Source organism: Tympanuchus pallidicinctus, unplaced genomic scaffold (genome assembly GCF_026119805.1).
Source record: "Tympanuchus pallidicinctus isolate F22 unplaced genomic scaffold, pur_lepc_1.0 scaffold6, whole genome shotgun sequence".
Taxonomy (NCBI): domain Eukaryota; kingdom Metazoa; phylum Chordata; class Aves; order Galliformes; family Phasianidae; genus Tympanuchus; species Tympanuchus pallidicinctus.
The window spans coordinates 10723060-10744831 of NW_026294780.1; the positions used below are offsets into that span (position 1 = coordinate 10723060).

A 21772-nucleotide genomic window follows, 5' to 3' on the forward strand; every position below is an offset into this window, starting at 1 on the left:
AAATGCAAAATGTGACTGAAAAGGATGTTCTATATATAAGAGCATAGTCCCTTTAAATTCCTGTAGTTAAACGTGGTAGCTGTTTTAGGTTACAGCTTGTAAAGATCCAGATTAATCTGGTGACAGATTCTTACCAGACATCTATTTCAGTGTCTCCATTACCTCAGAATCCAAAAACAAACTGTTCGGAGCTTCCTTCCTCACTCCCCAAGCTGCAGGGCTTTCCTAAATGGACGTAATCATGAAAACTATTTATTTTGAGGGGGTAATAAGTAGTACTGACTGTTGTGTTGTTTCTTTGATGCAGACCCAACAGCCATAATGCTTCGGACAGTGTGCTGCAGCTGTGAGACCCTGAAATGACCGTGTGTCTGAAAGGGGCTGTTTTGCATCCTGCCCATTGCTTTCTTGCTAAATTGCCTTTACAGCCCCTGCACTTGCCCCAGTGCCATCCGTACTGTGTGTGCGGTTGATTGAAGGTAGCCAGGACTTGTTACACCTGTGCAGTTAAACTTCACAAGAGGGCTATCATTGTCCGTGACATAACCTGACATATCTGTAGTCCTATCAGTGCAGTCTCTGTCTTGACAAGAGCTGATTTACCAATGAAGGAGTTCTGGAGGGTTAAAATGATAAGGAGATCTGATACCCTTCTTCACATGTACTTTTGAAGCTGCTGAACTGAAGAACCCAGGAATATTTCCAAGGCTTCAGTATATGTTCCTGGCTGGATCATCACTACATGCCAGGACAAAATCCTCATATAGCCAAGATCCTCTACCACTTTCTTCCAGAGGTGTATGGGCATATATATATTTGGGATCTATGGTGGCATCTATTCTGAGATCCTTTTGGAGCTACTGCTCATTCTGAGATTCCGCTTTCCACTTTGCAAAAAAGTTTTTCATGGAATTGTTGGAAGTTGGAATGGACCTCTAAAGTTCACCTAATCCAACTCTTCTGCAATGAACAAGGGCACCTACAGCTCAGTCACGTTGCTCATAGCCCCATCCATCCTGATCTTGAACATCTTCTGGGAAGGGGCATCCACCACCTCTCTGGGCAACCTGTGTCAGTGCCTCACCACAGAATCATATAATCACAGGATGGCCTGGGTTGGAAGGGTTCTCAAGAATCATGAATCTCCAATCCCCTCCTGCTATAGTCAGGGCCACCAGCCTCCACATTTAACACTAGACCAGGCTGCCCAGGGTCCCATCCAACCTGGCCTTGAACACCTCCAGGGACGGGGCATCCACGTCCTCTCTGGGCAGCCTGTTCCAGCACCTCAACACTCTCTCTGTAAAGAACTTCCCCCTGACATCCAACCTAAATCTTCCCTCCCTCAACTTAAAACCATTTCCCCTTGTCCTGCTGTTATCTACCCTTTCAAAGAGTTGACTCCCCTCCTGTTTGTAGGCTCCTTTCAGGTACTGAAATGCTGAAATGCTGCAGTGAGATCACCCTGCAGCCTTCTTTTCTTCAGGCTGACCAAAACCAGCTCCCTCAGCCTGTCTTCATAGGGGAGATGTTCCAGCGCTCTGATCATCTTTGTGGCCCTTCTCTGGACTCCCTGATTAGAGAAATTATGCTTACTAACACAGGCCTAGAGAATGGACACGTAGGCATAGTAAGCCCTATCTGTTCTTTCACTTATTAGATGATATCCCCATTTCATTCTTTTTTGGGTGCTTTAAATGCTTAATAGCAGGTTGTGTTTTTCTCCTCTGAGGCCTTGCTCAGCTCTATGCATATGGAAAGCAGGCAGTAGCCTAGAATGGAGAAGTTTTCTGTGGCCTTGCTGCTTATGTTCCCTGGAAAAAGGAGCTGGCTGCTGTCATTGTCATCAAGGGGGAAATGGTTTGGTGGGCAAACTACTAATGGGAAGGGAGTGCAGTCCTGCCCCAGGACTTAAGTTGCCATCTTGTCTGTTAGCATCTGAATAATGTCTTTCTGATGTCCTTCAGCAGCAATAGGAGTAGCAATTCCTGTTCTCCAGAGCTGTTCTGGCTCTCCTCAGCTCTGCCTACCTCTAAGTGCATAGTTTGAGTGACCTCTGAACATCGCATGTGGATTTGAAAGATGGCAAAACTCTCCATACTCTTATATGTTCTCAGAAAACTTCCTATCATGGAGGAAAAAAAAGAAAAAAATCACGTGCCCCAAACAGGATTTCACTAAATCTATAACTTTGAGATTTGTTGGTGATGGAATAAGTCATACTTTGTATCTTAAAGAGCAGTATGGAAAAGTGAAAAGGCAATGAAACAGAGGATTGTGTTTCCCTTTCAGGATTACAGCTTGTGCCATGACCATGAATAAATATGTGGAGGAAAATGTTTCCCAAAAATCCTATACAACAATAAAATATTTCATGAAGATGTTGAGCAGTGTCAGTGAGACCCTGATCTTCATTTTCATGGGAGTATCTACAGTTGGAAAGAACCATGAGTGGAACTGGGCCTTCGTTAGCTTCACTCTCCTGTTCTGTTTAATCTGGAGAGCACTGGGTAAGCAAGTCTCAGAGCATTTGTCATGTTATCTACAAGTGATACTTCCTACCTTTCTTCCAACAGAAAATGACAATATTTAGAAAGCCCCATAATCTTGTTTGTAACATATCCGAGATCTCAGGGTTGGCTTCCATCTTGCCCCAAAATGAAATCCAGAAATCATTTTGATCTTGGTCCTGCCCATCTGAAGTCAGAGGCAACCAAGTTTGTTAATCTGAGTGAATGTATCTAATTACTCATTTCTTTACAAACAAACACTTTTCTTAAAAGAATATGATATTCTGCTCAAACTTTATGCTGAAAAATACACTGACTGCCTCTACACCTGGCATCTAGGCTTGCTCCCTTATGCCCTGCCCTTATGTTTTTTCCAGCCTGCTGCATATCTGTAGCCTGTGCCTTTGGTACACCACCATGCACTGATATTTTCTTGCTCCATTCCCAGTCCTCCATCTTTCCTGTCTAAGGAAATAAAGTTAAGTAACTGAGTAGGATTGTGAAGATACTTCAATCACAGCACAGATTGTTGGAGGTGGCAAGCCAAAGTGCTCCAATGTAACATAAATCCCATTAAAAAAAGTTGTTTAGGATTCTGGCCCATGCTGAAACAAGACTTACTACAGCATTAGAAGTGGCTGTCTCGTGGATATCATTTAGGTGCTTCAGGTCTTAAATCAAGCTGGCCTGAGGTCACTAAATATGATTAAGAAGAATTAAAAATCTTTCTTTGGTGGTGTTTTCAAGCTGCTGTGTAACATTTTATTCCTTCAATAACATGCAAGTGCAGGTGTTTCAGAACAAGTACTGGCACTGTGGAAGATTTCAGTGTGATTTTGATTTCCTTTTTTCTCTTTCTTGTATTTTCACTTTTTTTTTTTTCCTCAGGTGTTTTTGTTCTGACTCAGATCATTAACGTGTTCCGGACAATACCTCTCACTTTTAAGGACCAATTTATTATTGCCTATGGAGGCCTTCGAGGAGCTATCTGCTTTTCACTTGTATTTCTGCTTCCTCCTTCTGTGTTCCCGAGGAAGAAATTGTTCATCACTGCTGTTATCGTGGTGATATTTTTTACCGTTTTTATTCAGGTAATGCCTTTCCTCTTCTGGACCTTTTCTTTCTCAGGCAAGATGTAAATAAGCTGTGGGTAGAAAAACAGATGTCCTAGATTACTGGAAGGAATGTACTTGAAGTAACATACTTCTATATTGCTCCATGGTCATACTTAAGAAAAAAAAGCTATGCAGTCAGCAGACAGATAGCAAAACTATGTCAGATATTAAGTACTTAGGTGAATATTTAAGTAGTATTAAGCATTTAGGACCCAATGAGGTTGGAGTAGGGATTAAAGATAATCTGGGTAAAGCCCCAGTACTAATTCCTTGTTAGAATATTTAAGTTGTATGTTTACTAAGGAGCTGGGTATTGGGTGCAGAGAAGAGTGGAAAGAGGAATGGAAAGCACTTAAGGGCACTGAAAAGTGAACTGCAACATTTTAATCTGGGTGTTAAGCAGTAATATTGAATACCAGTTGAATGTCCATTCAAAAGCACCACTGATGTGAAAGAATGTGAAGAACAGATCTCTGGTATCACATTGGTCATGGAGAACTGGCCTGAATGAACAGGAGGAATGAGAAGAAGGAAGTGAACACTGACTTCGAAGGATAGAATACTTTAAAATGTGGATGTATCAGGAATGTGTTATGAAATGCATTGGGGTTTACTAAAGAGAAACCTGATATCATTCTTTGATAAAGAAATTTGAGAGTAATCTCATAAAACTAGATTATTGTAAAAGTTTCCCTTTTTTAAATTATTTTATTTTATTTTATTTTATTTTTAGGGATGAGGTGGAAGACAGGGGAGCTATACAGGAGATTATTAGCTTAACTGTTAGTAACATAGGTTTAGCTTGGCTTTCAGATGATTGCAAAGTGAATGAGGAAGTGAGGAAGGAGCTAGCAATTTCTCCTATAAAGGGAAATAGACATTTAAGGCAGTTTGGGTCTGAGGATGTCTAGTGCAACCTCATGCCCAGAACAAGGCCATCTGCAAAACAAGATTGACTTACTCATGAAGATGGCCAGTTTTATTAAGTATCTCCATGAATGGAGATTCCCCAGCCTCTCTTGGTAGCTGTTTCAGTGCTCAACCACCCTCATGAAATGATAGGCGGATGAGTTGTTGTTGACAGAATTCCTCAAAAGGTGATTCCAGGGATGGTTTTGTTTAATATTGTTGTTACTGACCATAACATAGGAGTTATTTGGTGCTGATGTTTCTTAATGATGGGCCTTGGAAGGTGACAACATGATGGCATTAAAGCATTAACAACATGAAGCATTAACTAGAAAGAAAAGACTATATGGGGACCAATATAATGGAAATAGAATGAACTTTAATAGCAGCATGTGCAAGTGTTGTTCTTTCTAGGACATTCTTAACTTTAATAAATAAATAGGCACCTCTGATTTGGAAAAAGAATAAAAAGAGAAAAAGACACAGGTGCATTGGTTGATAATATGCTGGAGCTTAAGCCACCAATGCACTCCAGGCATTAGAAAGATGTATTGAGACAGGTGTTTCCAACAGAGAACAGAGCTGTGTTCTAGAGTAATCACATTGGACTGGTAAGCTTGTTGTGTGAAAGAAGACCAGAATGTCTCGGTCTTGGCAAAATGAAGGAGAAGAGGGAATGTAATTACTGTTTATATCAGGGAGTGAACATCAGGGAAGGAGGAGCACTGTTTAAGCTAAAAACACAATGTTGGCAGAAGAACAAAGTGGTACGAAGTGACCATGGTGTAATTAAGAGGCAGCTTTCTAATTATCAGAACAATGAGGTTCAGGAGAAGTGTTCCACGTGAGCAATGGGGCAAAGAAACCTAACTATTTTTGAGATAAAGTTTAATTTGTTTATGAAAGCAACTATGGGGCACAGTTGTCTTGGATAGTGGGGACTGATCTCAACATGATGAGATTTCTCTCCTCTGTCTGTATGCCTGTACAAGTAAAGAGTGATGTCAATTCTTCCACAAATAATTGTTCAAAAATCATTATATCATTCTGGGTCAGCCAAAACTTTTGTTCTTTCTCTGAGAACTGTGTAGTATAGACACATATTTACCAAAAGTCTTTGTGTACTGGGTCTGGTCTGTGCCACTGTTGAGACTACCTGAAGGTTACTCAACACAAATCCCATTAGCAGTACGTCATTTACTCATCTTGAGCCTCTCTGCTTTTAGACAGTGGGACTTTCTTTTCTTCTGTTGTATCAGTGGAGTTTGTTGACAAGAACTTTGCAACTGTGTGCAGCACCTGCTTATTACAAGAATTATTTGCTATTAGGATTGTCAGACTGGATTTTTGGGAGCTAAAAGAAAAATTTTAGGAGCTAAAATGTTATCGTCTGCCATTTTCAGTGCTCTGACAGAGATGGAGAAGATTGAAAGGTTTTGTTCTTCCTTAATATTTATGGAAAAACACAGAAAGATTGGCTTTTTTCTTCACAGGGAATAACAATTCGTCCGCTGGTGGAGTTCCTTGATGTCAAAAGGTCAAATAAAAAGCAGCCTGCTGTCAGCGAAGAAATTTATAACAGGGTATGTTGTAGCTTCATTGTCACAGATGAAAGCTTCGTAGAGATGAAATTCCCAATGGCTTTCAATATGATAAGGATTTAACGCACAGCATTACAGAGAAACATGCATTCTTTAAGATTTCTATTCTAATCTGTTTTAATCAAAACAACTGCAAAGTTTATATTTTATTCTTGATAATTATCAAAATTATCATTATTAGGTATTTTTAATTTGAGATCTTCACTTGGTTTTGCTCACTTGTTGAGGTAAATTGTCTTTTTGTAATTTGTTTCACATAGGAGACCTGTGTTATTTTAGAACTTCACTATGTTAAGAAACCTTTGGCAATTTAATTACACTACATTGTAGTTGAGGTAGTCTAATTAAACACATGTAAAATCCTCCTAAAGACACATTTAAACTTCCTGAACTCTCACATCATCACTGTCTTAATAGATTTGTGTTTTGAATGCATGTCTCTAATGATGGTGGTTCATTAGCTGTGCGTTTTCATGAATGTAATTATCCTTGCAGCAAATCAGCTGCAAAAACCCAGTGATTTTAAATTCCAAAAATAAGGGATAATAAGGGTCACATCCAGTAGAGAACAGAATCTAGGTACCCAAAAACTCAGTAATTTCTGAGCTTACCCATTCAATATATCTAGCAGGATTTCCCCCTGAAATTTAGAGACTCCTTCTATGGTACTTGAATAAAGAGCACACTTGGCTGTGAGCTGCTGTGGGTATCCACTGAGATCTTAGCTGAATTGATTTACCCTTTTGTAACTGGTAAAAAACTGAGGAAGAATGTGGTTCTAATACCAGTTGCTCAGGACATTTTGAGGTGAGGCTGGACCACAGTACCCCGAAACAGGAGCTCAGGATGTTGGTTATGGCAGATCTGTCCTGTGCATACAGAAGGGCAGTGCTGGCTACCCACTTGGGCTGTCTCCTCCACAAAGTCACACCTGACTCGCTGTCAAACCTGGGGAAGTCCCTGGAGAAGTTCCAGGCTTAGCTCCAAGCAATTGGAGAACTTGAAAGAAATGAAAATATGGCAAAAACAACTCCAGATTTAGTCAGGAGCTCAGCAAGTTTGATGTTGCAGAGATTGGCTTCTGTCTTTCTGGGTCTATGAGCTCCAGGGGAGAGCAGGAACCAGGTGTCCCCCTGGGCATGTGAGTGAGGGAAAAACTGACCCCATTTCAATATCTGTAAGCCAGGCCCATGCTTATTTGCTTAGACTGCATTTAGTTAAGCATCGTCCTGAACTCTGCCTTGACTTTTCTGTTTCGAGGTAAGTGAAAATTAATAAAGTCTAATGGTAAGCCAAATTATATCCATATATTTATGTAATGAATCAACATTTCTTATTTAGTTCTTTGATCATGTGAAGACAGGAATTGAAGATGTGTGTGGACATTGGGGTCACAACTTCTGGAGAGATAAGTAAGAACGGCATTTAAAACTCTCTCTTTGTTATAGAGGGAAGAATGAACTGGCTCTGCAGCAACAAATTAAAGCTGCTGGGCATCAGATTTCATTTTCAGCATTTTATTCTTGAACGCAGATGGTTGTTTTTAGAACGCGTGGGTTACAAAGAGAGAGCGGTAAAACAATGTCTTTTTAACTAAACCACAAGCAAGTAGTACAGAATTTCCAGCTGGGAAAAAGCACAGCCCTTTGGTCCCAGGGTAGATTATTCTACCTTCTGAGGGTGTGGGTAATCTCACTGTTTCTGACGGTTTCAGAGCATTTCCTGCATGTCTGCTGAGCTTTTGATCCTGAGCTGGCTTTCCTGCTGCAAACTATCTGTCTCCGTGGTGTTAAGTGAGGGGTTAGTTCCCTAGCTGATGAGAAACAAGCAAAAGCTCTGGGACTTCCGCTAGGAAGATCAAGGCACTGGCTGGCATGAGGCGCATGAGGGATCCTAATGGCAGGCAGCTCCACAGTTCCTGACGGTATTATTTAAAACTCAGCATCAGTTAAGAGGATTACCAGTGGCTATACCTGAATTATTTATGTGTGCAGTTGAGCTGCTGAATCATCATCATTGTTTGTTTGGATCTAACTCCCTTTTCTCAGAAGCACATTCTTTTTCACCCAAATCCTTCAGAAACAAAGCAAGGGCATTGCTCACCCACCTTCTGGTCATTGCTCTGACAAGAATTTAAGCATTTTATACAAAGAGAAACAGCATCAACAGCAGAGTCTGAGGATCCCTCTCCAAATGACTTGAGGGCATGGCTGAAGATGTATGACATGGCTACAGCTTTTCTTAGCTTGGTTCTCCTCCAGTTTGTGTGAGATCTTTAACCAACAGATTACAGACTGAAGGAGGGTACCACCTCTTCGTGACCTTCCAAAACATTTTTGACTGAATTTCAAGAATAATTTCAGAATGACTGGAGTGCAGGATATTTTCTGACAAACAAAGTCACTCTGCTCCAATCAATATTTTTTCTCTAAGCATCCAAGAGGGCTGAAATTGCTCTAAATAAAAGGAGAACTTCCAAAATTTTACAAGGGCAGGCTAAAGTTTCAAAGAAAAAGCAGTGGGTGCAAACGTAGACCTTTTATTTGTTATTACAGTAAATATTTAATGTTCCCTTTGTCTCCATGAAAATGGAGAATTAGAAATAATATTGTGCAATAGCACAGAGTACATAGAAGCTAAAAGTTGCTGCTAGGGACACTGTGCTTTAGCAGATTAACCAAAACATAGGTTAAGACTATCTGAAGCAAGGATGAATTTGACCTTTTATTATGATACCCAGCAGTAAGTTACAAATACGAACAGACACATTCCCGAGGAATAAACTCCTTCACGATCGCTTTAGCAACAGTATAGAAACATTCCTCAGCTCTGCCTAGTAAAAATTAACTGGTTGGGTTGGTTTGCTTCATGCACAGGTTTAAAAAGTTTGACAATAAATACCTGCGAAGACTTCTCATCCGGGAGAACCAGCCCAAATCCAGCATTGTTTCTTTGTACAAGAAGCTGGAAATAAAGCATGCCATCGAGATGGCAGAGAGTGGCATGATAAGCAAGGTGCCTTCATCAGTGTCTCTCAGGTAAGGCAGACAGGCCTTTTCAACTCAGTGTTACAGCAGGGCCACATTGTGTACTTCACAGTCTGATCCGTAGGCAGGATAATTGCTTTGACTTAGGACATTCTGTGTCCTAATATCACATGAACAGTAACCAGACGTGGAACTGGATCATTTTGCAGCAGCTCACATACAAAGCATGAGTGAGCCTTGCTCTTCCGGAGCGTGTAGTTTTTCAGGGGCAGCTGCATCCAGCTTCCAGGGAACATCGCTGTGCTATGTGGGGCTGAACTGGGTTTGATCCAGTGCCTGCACATCTGCTGCCAGGAGCTACAGGGGAGCCTGAAGGATGTGAAAAGTGCTTTAGTCGAATTTACAGCTCTATGCAATTGATACAGATTTCAGAGGGTCAGTTTTGACCCTTATCCCTTGATTCAAATGAGAGCAAGGTTTTGTTCTCACCCACTACATTTTCACCTTTTCCTCAGTTGTTTTAGAATGCTGTTTCCAATACAAAAGAAACAGTTAAAATGTAATTTCTAATCATAAAAAACAAAAATATTCTCTCTTTCTCATTTTTTTTTTGTGTATCTTCCTGGGTTTTATTCTTCCACAGTGAATATCATGAAGGGAAAATAAAGCCACTCTCCCCCACTGAGATGGAAAACATGCGGGAAATACTAACAAAGAATCTCTACCAAATACGTCATCGAGTAAGAATAAAGTTTTGCATACGTAAATATCCCTCTACTCTTCAACTATACTTCTTACCTTCATTAAATATCTTTGGGCAAATGTAGTTTCTGCTGTACAATATGTATCATTTAATGCTGTTATTTACTTCTATCGCCTATGAATAAATGTCTATAACATTTTCAGCAACATATGCATACTCCTTCATGTAAACAGCTTATTTCATTTTATACTGTTGATAAAGCTTAATGTTTTTGCATATTATCTGCAATATACTTCCATTACTTAAAAAGGATCATAGGTGCAAATTCAACCCAATCTTGTCCCACTTCTATTAGTTTTTTGTTTACTTTACAATATGCGATTAGATTTCTCATTTGCCTCCAGTTGTGAAGTTGCTTGTATTAAGAGCAGAGGTGATGAGCTGGAAAAATAGTGAAATAAAAGCAAAAGGACATTTCACAAAAACCATCCTGTGGCTAAGTAGTTTGAATGTCTTTGCCCTTGGAAGACGTTCAAAAGTTGAGCTTGTCTCAGCTTGCTGGAGGTAAAAATGACTTTCCCCTAGGTGACTCACCCTATCACTTTCAAATGTGCATCCTCCATTGACATATTGACTGAGCAAGTACAACGTGGGGATAAGCACTGTATTAAGCCAGCTTTTTCCAACTGCTCTTTCGTTATAAATATTGGCAGGCTTAAAAAACAAACAGGTGCTCATGAAGCCTCTGACTAAAAAAAAATCTGGCGTAGTTATTGCCCTTGTTCTTAATTGTCTTTAATGTGACTTTATTTGCAAAACTTTATGGTAATTATTAAAATAACAAAACAAAAAGGCCTGTTTTGTAATGTGCGTAGAGATCAACACATTTGTGCTTTTCAGAAAGTAACCACAGCTTTTCTCTTTCAGACCATGTCATACAACCGACATAGCCTGGCTGCAGATGCAAATGAGAAGCAGGCCAAAGAAATTCTGATCCGTCGCCGACACAGCCTTAGGGAGAGCCTACGGAAAACTAACAGCCTGTCAAGAGAAAGACCGGTATTTGTCCTGTAGTTGATTTATAGAAAACAGTTCTCCATAGCTATATGCCATGCAGAAAAAACCTTCTGAAATGCAGGAAAAATAAATCCCCAACTTGAAAGACAGCTGCATGTATACTGTTGCACTTACACCCTGAAACGCACACATAGGCCCCTTAGTTTGCATTGAACCCTTCTGAAAAGCTTCCATATTGTAGAACGTAATATGGAAGTGGGATCTGCTGCCATGATTTTGCCATGATTTTATCTCAGAGGAACTAAGAAGGCTTCATACCCAATGTACCTCTATGGCATGGTGAGAATTCTCGATCAGAATTTTGATGAAGAGTCGATGACTGAGGTAGAGTATGGCTTTGAAATAAACAAATTCCTTGCAAAAGGAATTTGCAAAATTCCAAAATGTGGGAAGGAGGAGAGCTTTTGGTCACACCAAAAAGTGTGAACACTTCATTTGAAAAATGCTGTGGGCTCTTTAGGATTCTTAAAAAATGGCCAGTGCTTCAGGTTTTGACACAGGATAGGAAAACCACTACAATATGCAAGAAATGGTGTGTCATGGTGACATCTGACTTTCTGAAGCAGTCGTTTTATATCAGACTGTTTTTGAAAAGAGCACACTGATTAAACAGTAAATCCAAAGCCCCCCTTTTAACTCTGAAGGAAATTAATCCCCCTATAAATAGGTATTTTCAAGTTGCAGGAACACTTAGTGACCTTTACCTTCACTGATGCAGTTGTCCTTTGGCTACTGAGGCTGCTGCTGCTGATGTCCACAATAAATGTTATATCTCATTTGTGACCATTACCTGGGTTACCTGTGGCATTAGTTGTAACAGTAAATCTGTTTCTGAATGATTTTTTTCTTTCTCAACCACAGTTACTTATATTGATTTTTTAGGGGGAGTAATGAAGAGATTTGGCAGGAGTAAGGCATTCTGTGGGTCTGAGAGAGAGGTGGTGTATGTCAGCTTTTTCAAACTCACAGACTGTAATTTTAAAAATAATTGTCCTTGAGTAAATGATCATCTAGTTTCAACCGCCCTGCTACATGCAAGGTTGCCAACCACCAGACCAGGCTGCCCAGAGCCACATCCAGCCTTGAATGCTTCCAGGGATGGGGCATCCACAGCCTCCTTGGGCAACCTGTTCCAGTGTGTCACCACCCTCTGTGTGAAAAACTTCCTCCTAATATCTAACCTAAATGTCCTCTGTCACAGTTTAAAACCATTGCCCCTTGTCCTATCACTATCTACCCTCATAAACAGCCATTCCCCCTCCTGTTCATATGCTTCCTTAGATTACTGAAAGGCTGCCATGAGGTCTGCCTTCTCTTCTCCAAGCTAAACAATCCCAGTCCTTCATCCTTTCCTTGTAGGAGAGGTGCTGCAGCCCTCTGATCATCAAAGGAAGGATACCCTTAAGAAATTTCTAAATTTTTAAGAATGGTCCTGTCCTGGAAAAAACCTCATATGTTCCAGGAAGCATGAGGTGCACTCTGCACCTAGAGACTGCAGAGTTTAAACTTGGGAAAACAAGGCTTCTGTGACCTGTGCTGGTAAACAGTCACACTGGTGCCCAGCTTCCCCATCATCCTGAGCGTGATTAATCAACTGTGTAAAGTCATTTGTATGTATAAAACATTTGTGGGGGTAGAATACAGATTAGCTTTTGTGCCCGAGCTTCAGTCTCAGCCTAATTTTTCCAGCTGAGTAATAAAGTTCCAAAACAGAACTGCACAAAATGAAGCTATGTTTGCCTTCCACTGAAAAACCTGTGCAGGTAAAGCTAGAGTCTGAGAGCATACATTTATTAACTCTGATCTCAGAGGGCATAGCACTAGGTTTTGCTTTGATTGAATTGCTTGAGATTACTCAGTCCTTACCTTAGTTAGTAAAGACCTCAACCAGCAGTAAGTGTTAACTTGAGTATGTAATAAAAGATCACATATTAGCTAATCCCAAACTACTTGCGAGCCCTTGAGCTACGTAAGCCTATTCAAGCCTCAGCTGTGTATCTCAACATGCATTATGCAAGTACTTCAGTCTGCTGTGTCTTAATGATTCTGTTATTCTTTGCACAGGCTGCTGCAAATACAAAAAGATTTCTTTCACTTCCTAAAAACACTAAGCTCCCAGAGAAACTACGTGTGAGAAACAAAACATCTTCCAGAGGTAATGGAAAATTTTTTGCCCTCTTGTGTGCTGCACTCATTTTGCCTACATAAAAGGAAGGTTTTTCCAGGGATGATGTACAGGAATTAGTATTTCAATTTCTAAAAGATATGAACTACTTTATCTGCAAGGGCTAGAATTTTTCTAGCACTTGTACTAAAACAGGTATTTTATGGTGAATAAATGTCCCAACAAACAGTCCTGTGGAGTCCTTAGCCTAAAACATTTGTACCAGAATTGCTGATTCTTTGTATCTTTATTGGATAATATCCAAATCTACCTCTTAGATTATGACCCTATGTGGTTTCTTTTCTCACTGAGGTCAGAGTAGGCAGTGCCCTGAGAACCAAAACAGTCAGGAAAATGAGTATGTGATTAGTGATATATAGATCTCACATAGAAATTTTCAAAATTCTGTGCTTAACAACCTAAATGTCTTTTTTTTTTAATGCCTAAACTCACTAATGTGTCATTTTGGAGTTCTTGAATTATAAAATTAAAAAATAAAAATAAAAATTAAGAAGAATGCAACTATCTGATGTGAAAAGTTTGATTAGTTTTGTACATTACTTTTGCTTGTTACCATTTGCATGACCATGCTTATGCCATGAACAGGAACAGTCTCTTGATGGGATTAAATCTCTACACACTCACTAAAATTCCCTGACCACACCCCAGACCAATTAATTTCCTACTCTTCCAAATTAATTTAGCAATAGACTATGTCTTTGTCTGTTGCTAATTAAATCTTTGCTCTCCTGAGTGCAGGATGTCTTTTATTCTGTATTTATGTCTACAGAGGTCACCTACTGTCACCTAGCATTAAATACTAAAGAGGAAATGTGCCTCTAGATTATTCGATTGTCAAAAAAATGTACAGTTTGATATATCTAGGAGGAAAAAAGCCTGCAAACATAATCTGATGAAGACCTTCCTTGATATAAAATTATCTGGGTGAATGGATAACTATGTGGTGATACGTTTTGTTGACCTCTTTCTCACCTTTTAAAAAGAAATAATATGCAGGCTACTAATGGAAGCTGTGCTTATGACAGTTGCACAATGTGCTATTCTTTGCTTTGATTTGTTTGAAATCCATATCTGACTTAAATCTGAGAACAAATTTGAGTCATTCATAAATAATTCTTAACATCAATATTGAGTGACTGAAACGTGCCAGTTTTGTTGAAGGTATTGGTCAATTAAAAAGAAGGAAAAGGTTCTTCACTGAGTGGGTAGTTGGGCACTGAAACAAGGCAGAGGTCACAGCCCCAAGCTGCCAGAGCTCAAAAAGCATTTGGACACTGCTCTCAGACACAGGATTTGAATTTTGGGTGATCCCGTGTGGAACCAGGATTTGGACTCCATGATCCTCGTGGACCCCTTCCAACTTGGGATATTCTGTGCTTCTTAGTCTGCTGCAAAAACATATTGCACATCTACACAGCCTGATTGTTCCCAGCTTAGTTTACCTGATAGTGATCACTGCATTCCTTAAATGATTATCCCAGCTTTCCCTTGGCATTTTCTACTCTGCTGCAAGCAGGTGAAGGAGTCTGTGGCAAGCTGAGATTTGCACAGTGGTTGTCCTTTGATACTGTACATTCTGGCATCTTAAGGATGGGATGTTTCCTTTCATCTGGTCAATTGCCCTCCTTTGTTTGGTCAAGCATTGATACTTCTTTTCCAAAGCCCAGTTTTTCTAGAGTCTCTGGAAATGCCTCAGATTAGGCTTGTTATGTGAGGATAAAAAAATCTCATTTCTTTCTCTTGTTTAGGCACCACTAGGTACTAGACCCTAAGTAACTCAGGGTCAGGTGTATTCCATTTATTCCATGTCCTGACAGATCTGAAAAGCTTAGGGAAATGTCAGCTTAAAAAGAGTAGCACCCTTTGACAGTGGAAGATTTCTAAATGTCACTGTTTTGAGGAAAGGGATGTTTGTAAGTCAAATCTTACAGTGTTTGATGCCAGGCCTAATCTCAAAGCAATGAATTTAAGAAACCCAGTTAACCTTTTTACTATGGCTGTTGCTGCTCAGTGTGCTGTTGTATGAGTATTCCTGAAACACAAACATTTCACAGCTAAAATCTTTATTTTGTTTTCAATTAACAGTGGGTGACAGCAGTGACTCTGAAATGGATGCCACTACTACAGTGCTCAATTTAAGACCCAGAGCAGGAAAAATCTTGAGAGAGCAGAGACTGAGACAGCAGCGGCCACCCTCTGAGTTTAGCATGGAGTGGAAGAATGAAGTTGATGGAAGCCAGAATGGACAAGGAGAGCAGCAGGAGCCAGGCAGCCTGCCTCAGCCATCCATTGGGTTCAGGCAGCCGCTGCTGACAAGACCAAGATTTGGCACTTTGAGCAGGGAAGATTTGACTGCAGACCATGGGTTGGCAAGACCTGTGCCACCACCACGATTAGTTAGGCAGGCATCACAAGGGGAAAGGCAGAGAAGTAAGCCTGAGAACCAGCCATACTGAACATAGCAAAGATTGAACTGTTGATATCAAACCATGGATGTACCATACTCAGATTCTAAACTATCTGATCAGACGATGGGATCCATTAAAGAGAAGACAAACTTCAATATGGATCTAAGCATTTCCATTTGGGTAAAGCCAATGCCATTAACTAAGTGAAAGGAATACTGCAGCAATTGCAAAACTGAAGACATAAAAAAAAATCTATTTTATAGATAACTTATGGCAATGCTTTGATTACATTATTTCCACTATTAAATAGGATGGAAATGTGCCTTATCACATCATCTCGTGGAACCAAATCATGCAGGCTCAATACCCAGCTATCCAGTGAAAATCACTGTTGAAAGTCCAGTGATGAAGGGATTCTTTGCAGAAATCTGTGTCATTTCAAATTTTATTTATGATCAAATGATATTTGTTTTGACCAGAGCATTAATATGAGTAACACTGAAAATTGCACAATGCACCTATCATATAGACTTTGTAAGAAGCATAAATATATTCCTGAAGCCCAATTTGTTTGAAGAGCCATGATGTGGAAAAGAGGAAGAAGAGAAGGAACAAGCTATAGGAGGAGAATTGCATGTACGGTTCATAGAAGTTGCAACAAAGACAAGACCTGAATAGCTTGAACTTTTAGTTTCTGAATTTTTGCCAATATGTAGCTTTTAAAACGGTACTGAAAATCACCAAGGGAAATCTAAATGACTTTGATTGTCACTAATGTCAGTAAGAGCTGAGGGTACCTAAAGGTATACCAGAAGCCCTAAAATAGGAAACTTCAGGTAGATAACTAGTTCTCCTGTTCAAGATTGCTTTTTGCACCTTAGCATCTTTGCAATGCAAACATGGCAGTAGAATAGTTGTGGAGCTCTGCACATAGGAAACTGAGCGGTGTCCTGTTTGAGTCAGGGACCACTGAGACTCAAGAAAGCTCCTTCCCTCGTGCTTGTGATCCTATTTTCTTTTTATTTCTTCATCTATAAAAGGGGAAGGATATCCTTTCTTTCTCTCCCACTGATTTGTTTGTACAGAAAAAGTAGCACTCCAGGGGCTCTGGAATCAGTTGCAGTCACTGTGCACCTTAATAGCGCTCATAAGAAACGCAGACTTTCTTCATCCCAGCATAAATAGCAGTCACTTAAGAACACATGGGTAGGAAGGATGCATTAAAATAAATGATACTTAATAGGTCTCAGGAATTTGCACTTTCTGTCCCACTTTATCCTAAGTTTTGAGCTTGCTTCAGCACAGATACACATTTCAGCACAATGCAGAAATCATTTTAATTCTTCTTGTTACAAGATTCGTAACTTTCATTTGAGAATGTACACTGTGAAATCATAATTTTTCATTAGCACATTTCTAAATCTGTGAGCAATAAGATTCACTTTTTTATTTAAGCTTCTTTTGAGAGGACTATTAAAAATCAGAATTTGCTTTTAAAATCACAAGGTAGATTTCTATGAAAAAATTTGTGGGCAGGGATGGTAAATGAGCTTAAAAAGGGATGATGACTAAACAGCTATTCCAAGATATTCATTTCATGTACGTATTTGAAATGCCAAATTTGCCTAATGTCTTTTACTGGCTCATGTCTTTTAATTGTTTTACTGTGTTCCAAGTATGTAATTTCTGCCAAATGCAAACTTTAAGCTGTGGAGAGATGGCTAGGTCAACCCTAGGAATCTTGGTCAGATATTCATGGCTATTCTCAAAAAAAATTTGTGGAAAGCGTTACTTATCTACCCTTTAACGGTCACCTCCTGTTTGGGAATAAAACTGGGCTCAAACAAGCTAATAAGCTTTAAAATCAAATGTGATTGTCTTTCTACATGGAAAATATGTTTCAGCTGTAAAGTTGTCAGCAAGCACTTTGTCACTGTTACTGACAGAATGATTGAATAAGAAAGAGGCCTTGAATTTGGATTTCATTATTGAAACTTCTTTGCAGATTGGACTGTTTAGGTTAGGTGTTTTATAGCAGACCCACCTGAAATCTGACCAAATAAATACAAAATGTTGCACATCAACCTTCAGTTAGTTCCCTGCAGAGCTTCTCCTTCATACGCTGTTAATGATAAATTGACTTGTGTCTGGGGAACGATGTCTTATTTTAAGAATTGTTGTTGGATTTGTTGGCATAATTTTAAACAGTGAATGAGGGTTTCAGGAACCTGACAGCTTTGCTTGTCGCCCGTTAATGCAGCATATGCTTGGATCATTGCTACTTAAAACTAGGTTCTCCATAGCAAAAGCACAAAGTTAGAGGATGTTTGATGTAATAGGGTCCTAAGCTCTTGGTGCTTCAAAACACACCAAGACTTTTTCAAAACACTTTGAAAGCCATAGAAGATGAGCAGTAAGGCAAATCTCTCACTGTGAAGCAGAATCACGGGTCTCCTGAGGCTTGCACCCCTCCCAGGTACTCTCTCCCTTCCCTTCTGCTGCTTATCACATCCTTTTCAGGCTCTTTTCTGCAGCTGCTGGTCCAGAGCTAGTCACCTACAGAAGCTGCTTCCCTGGGCATTTGAATTTCAGTAACAAAGAGAACAGCAAGTGATATAGGCTATGTCCCAGGTAGTCCATCTCATTCAGCTCTTGCTCTCATTTAAGTCTCATGTTTGAAGTTTGTCTCTTCCTTATTCTTTTACTTCCCTGAAAAAGGAAAACAAATTCAGTAGCACTTCCGGCTCTTCCTAAAGTGTCCATCAAGCTTCAGCTTGTGGAGGAGATTTTTCCTTAAGGTTGTAGCAAAGAAAAGTTTTCCTGCTAGAGAACGAGATGCCCAATAAATCTGTCCTTGAGCACCATCTGATGGGGAAAATCATGTATTGACTGGGAACGTTTTTTGCTTTGGAAAAACACATCTTCAGCAGTGAAATCCACAGGGGTTGTTTTTTTGTTGTTGTTTTTTGCAGATGGACTCCTCAGCGAAATCTGTATTATCAATATTTTACTGCCTTGTAAATTCCCAGCTGTCCAGTTTTAGGGATGAGAACACAGAGAATACATTGTGTAAGCCCTTTCTGAGATTCTGAAATTCAGCTGCTGAATTTGAAATTGGAAGTAATTAGGATAAGAAAAGTGGCAAAGCAAAGGCTAGAGTGTAGACAGACACCAGTTACCTGTTCTAACCAGATATGTGACAATGAAAGCAATAATAATTTGCTGTAAGAGACCAGATTTTAAGGGCTTTGTTACCTGGTAGTAAATTGTAATGCAAGGTCCACTGAAAGCACAGGTATTTTGTTAAATAAGACCATGCTGCCTAACAATCTAGCAACTTGAGAACATCCTCTGTTGAAGCTACATATAAATAACATAGGGGAACAAACTAGGTTGAAAATTTGGCCAAAATAACATGCTATTCTGCATGCTATTCTGAATAGTGCCTTAGGATCTCTGGAAGTAAACACAGTGTATCAGCTTTTTCAAGAGATGCCAAGTTCATCAGATCCAAACACCAGCAACATTTTAAGGCTGACACTGCAAGTAGTTTTTCAGCTGGTCACCATTCTCAGAATTGTTCTGCCAACTTCTCTCGGCTTCTGAAGAGAAGATGAAAGATCTTGAAATCAGCTAGAGGAATGCTTTTTGTACTTCAAGAGCTCTGATTCTATAAAACTGTGCTTTTGAACATGCTTACAGCACAGCTATACTGGCTGTGTTTTAATACTATATACAGTGTATAGTAACACTACTATACACCGTGCCAGCCAGGCCAACAATAGACTGGAGGAGTAGCCTGGCAAATAAAATGCAGGAGGTATCAAGTCCAGGCAGTAGAAAGAGGATCTGCTATAGAACACAATAGAGAGGTAAGTCATAGGCTACCTAACTCACCTTATTCAGGTGCTATTTAAATTCTGGAGAGAAAGGACTAACAGTCCTAAAGTGATTTAGCATACTGTGATGTAATTTGTACTTTCTAGATAAAGCTGTAGCTGTGCTTGACACTGTCAATTGTGTGAACCACCATGAGGAAGCTGTCTTAGGACACTTAAAAGGTTTAAAATCCTTCTTGGCTTGTTAGATGGCCAGTTAAACAGGAAGCTACTTGAAAAAAAAATCAAAATTGTTAATAAAAATATATGGTAGCTTCAGCTTGATTCTCCTGCAAACATTTAAAAATACCTCAGCATTTGAAAGATGATCAGATTTGGGTTTGTTAAGTGTCTCTTGGATACTGTGCTGCACTGCTTGAAAGTTAACTTCATCAGAATTCCTCCTGCAGGTGCTAGGCAGTTTTCTAATAGGACAACACAACGGATATTGGGTTAGCATCATTTCTAAGGCAAGTACTGATGCATTTCCTGTACAGGCACACAGGAGTGATTGTGGAAGCTCTGGAAGCCTCTGCGTCCTGTAACATTCAACAGGATATCAGTGAGTAAACAGAGGAGGGAATACAACAGTTATGGGGATTACTCCATTTCTTTATCTGAAATGTGCTGGGCTTTGCATTTGTATGTTGTGAATTGAACCCACATTCTCATTACAAAAGGTTTTGTTTCAAGAAGTAAACTTTGGAAGCAAGAAGGTAAATTCATTTTAAATACTGCAAGTTATTTCGTTATTATTTTACATCATTTCCAAAATCTTCTGTTTACTACATTTGAGAGAAGAACAGTCCCTGTTCCAAAGCTTTTGTCAGAAATAACTCCTAGATGCTAATATTGAGTTAAAAATAACTGAAAATGTATCTTAATTCCTCCTTGTAGGTTGAACTATGAGGTTTTCAAAGCTTACCTTTAAAAAAAAAAGCTCCCTTAGCTATTTTATTTCGCATAGGGAAGAGATCTGAGCTCCACTCAAAATAGGTTGATTCTCAAAATTCAGGCCACAAATAACTGCCTTGCAAGATTCCTGCACAGCTATTTGTAAGTGTTCAAAAAGTATCTGTTGGAGTGTATGAAACAGTAACCAAAATGCAAAATATATTTATTTATGTAGAAAATAACAAATTGAGTATCTCTCATAACCCATCAGTTATTTTACAGAAAAATTATTGCACTCTATATGCAGCTCCTTCAGCGTCAGCTGATCGTGAAGATAAGTGCTAAAAAAGTGAAAATTTCAAATGATAAACAGAACCACAACCAACACATCTGAGAAAACTAATTCAAAGAGTGAGCAAGGGAAAAACCTCATTTTGCAGTTATTTCAAGGTTGAACATTCCCCCTAAAGACACACACCTTTAGTCCATAATTAGATCTCTGCTTTGGAATCTTGAGATCCCAGAACTGGATTCAAGAAACTGCTGAGTAATTCAGTGTAGCCCCAAACAGCTGCAGCTTCTCTTCCCTCAGCTTCAAGGGAGGAGTCACACCTTCTCCTCCAGGGATGGCACTTACTCATCTTGCTGAATTTTATCATGGCAACCAAGAGACAACACAAGGGATTTAAATGAGGTCTCCACACACTAGGAATGCTAGCTTTCAGCATCCCGTCTCAAAACTGGTGAGTTCATTCTTTGCCTTTCTTTCTTCTTTTCCATTTACTGTCAGGTGACTTCTTGGTTGAATCCTAGGGCTCCTTCACCTTTTATGTGAAAAGTTTATTATTATAAGTAACAATTAGACCACAAAGAAAAAAAAAATTTGCACCTTTTTAAACTGACCATTTGTATTTCACACCATAGTTTCAGCAGAGTGAAAAAAAACCAAAAAAACAGTGACAAAATGATAAAAGTAGATCATAACTTCATTTTATTACTTTTCCTTAAATAATAAATAAGTAAATAAATAAAATAGTGCAACTTTTCTGTAACTGAGGCTTTCCAAAGAAATGTTTGCACAGAACTTTATTTTGGCCTACAATTAAGAACCTTTTGTTCTGTAGCATTACTTGTAATGTCCCTGAGATCACAACCTCCTAAAGGTTTCTCAATGCAAATATTAATTTCATTTTTATTTAATGTGTATTGAGACCTACTTTTCAAACAAAAACATTAAATGTGTAGGCTTTGAAGCTTTTATAAGCAGTAAAGTAACATTCCGGGAGTTTTACAGTAAAGCTGTATTTTGTGGTGTTTACAGAGTTTAGCTTTAAACAGTGCAGCAACTCTAAAATGTTACCTAGTATAACCAATAAGCATAATAACAATTATTAAATCTTTCAAATATGTTTATTTTTGAGAAATTCCCCACCTTCCCTTTTAACTTTTGCTACAGTTGCAAAACAGAAAACCCTGGTTTACAGAAGGATAGTTTTAGTTGCTAT

General features: G+C 39.3%; 1 protein-coding gene across 1 annotated transcript in view; it reads left to right on the forward strand.

Annotated features, from left to right (window-relative positions):
- Positions 1-21223, forward strand: part of LOC128071758 (sodium/hydrogen exchanger 2-like) — a 39773-nt gene extending 18550 nt beyond the window's left edge. Inside the window, exons 5-13 of the mRNA XM_052664783.1 lie at positions 2293-2510; positions 3399-3601; positions 6028-6117; positions 7477-7547; positions 9012-9173; positions 9766-9862; positions 10753-10884; positions 12967-13057; positions 15173-21223. Coding sequence (XP_052520743.1) covers positions 2293-2510; positions 3399-3601; positions 6028-6117; positions 7477-7547; positions 9012-9173; positions 9766-9862; positions 10753-10884; positions 12967-13057; positions 15173-15543 — 1435 coding nt within the window. The 3' untranslated portion in view covers positions 15544-21223. The remainder of the gene's footprint in view (positions 1-2292; positions 2511-3398; positions 3602-6027; positions 6118-7476; positions 7548-9011; positions 9174-9765; positions 9863-10752; positions 10885-12966; positions 13058-15172) is intronic.
- Positions 21224-21772: the final 549 nt, after the last annotated feature.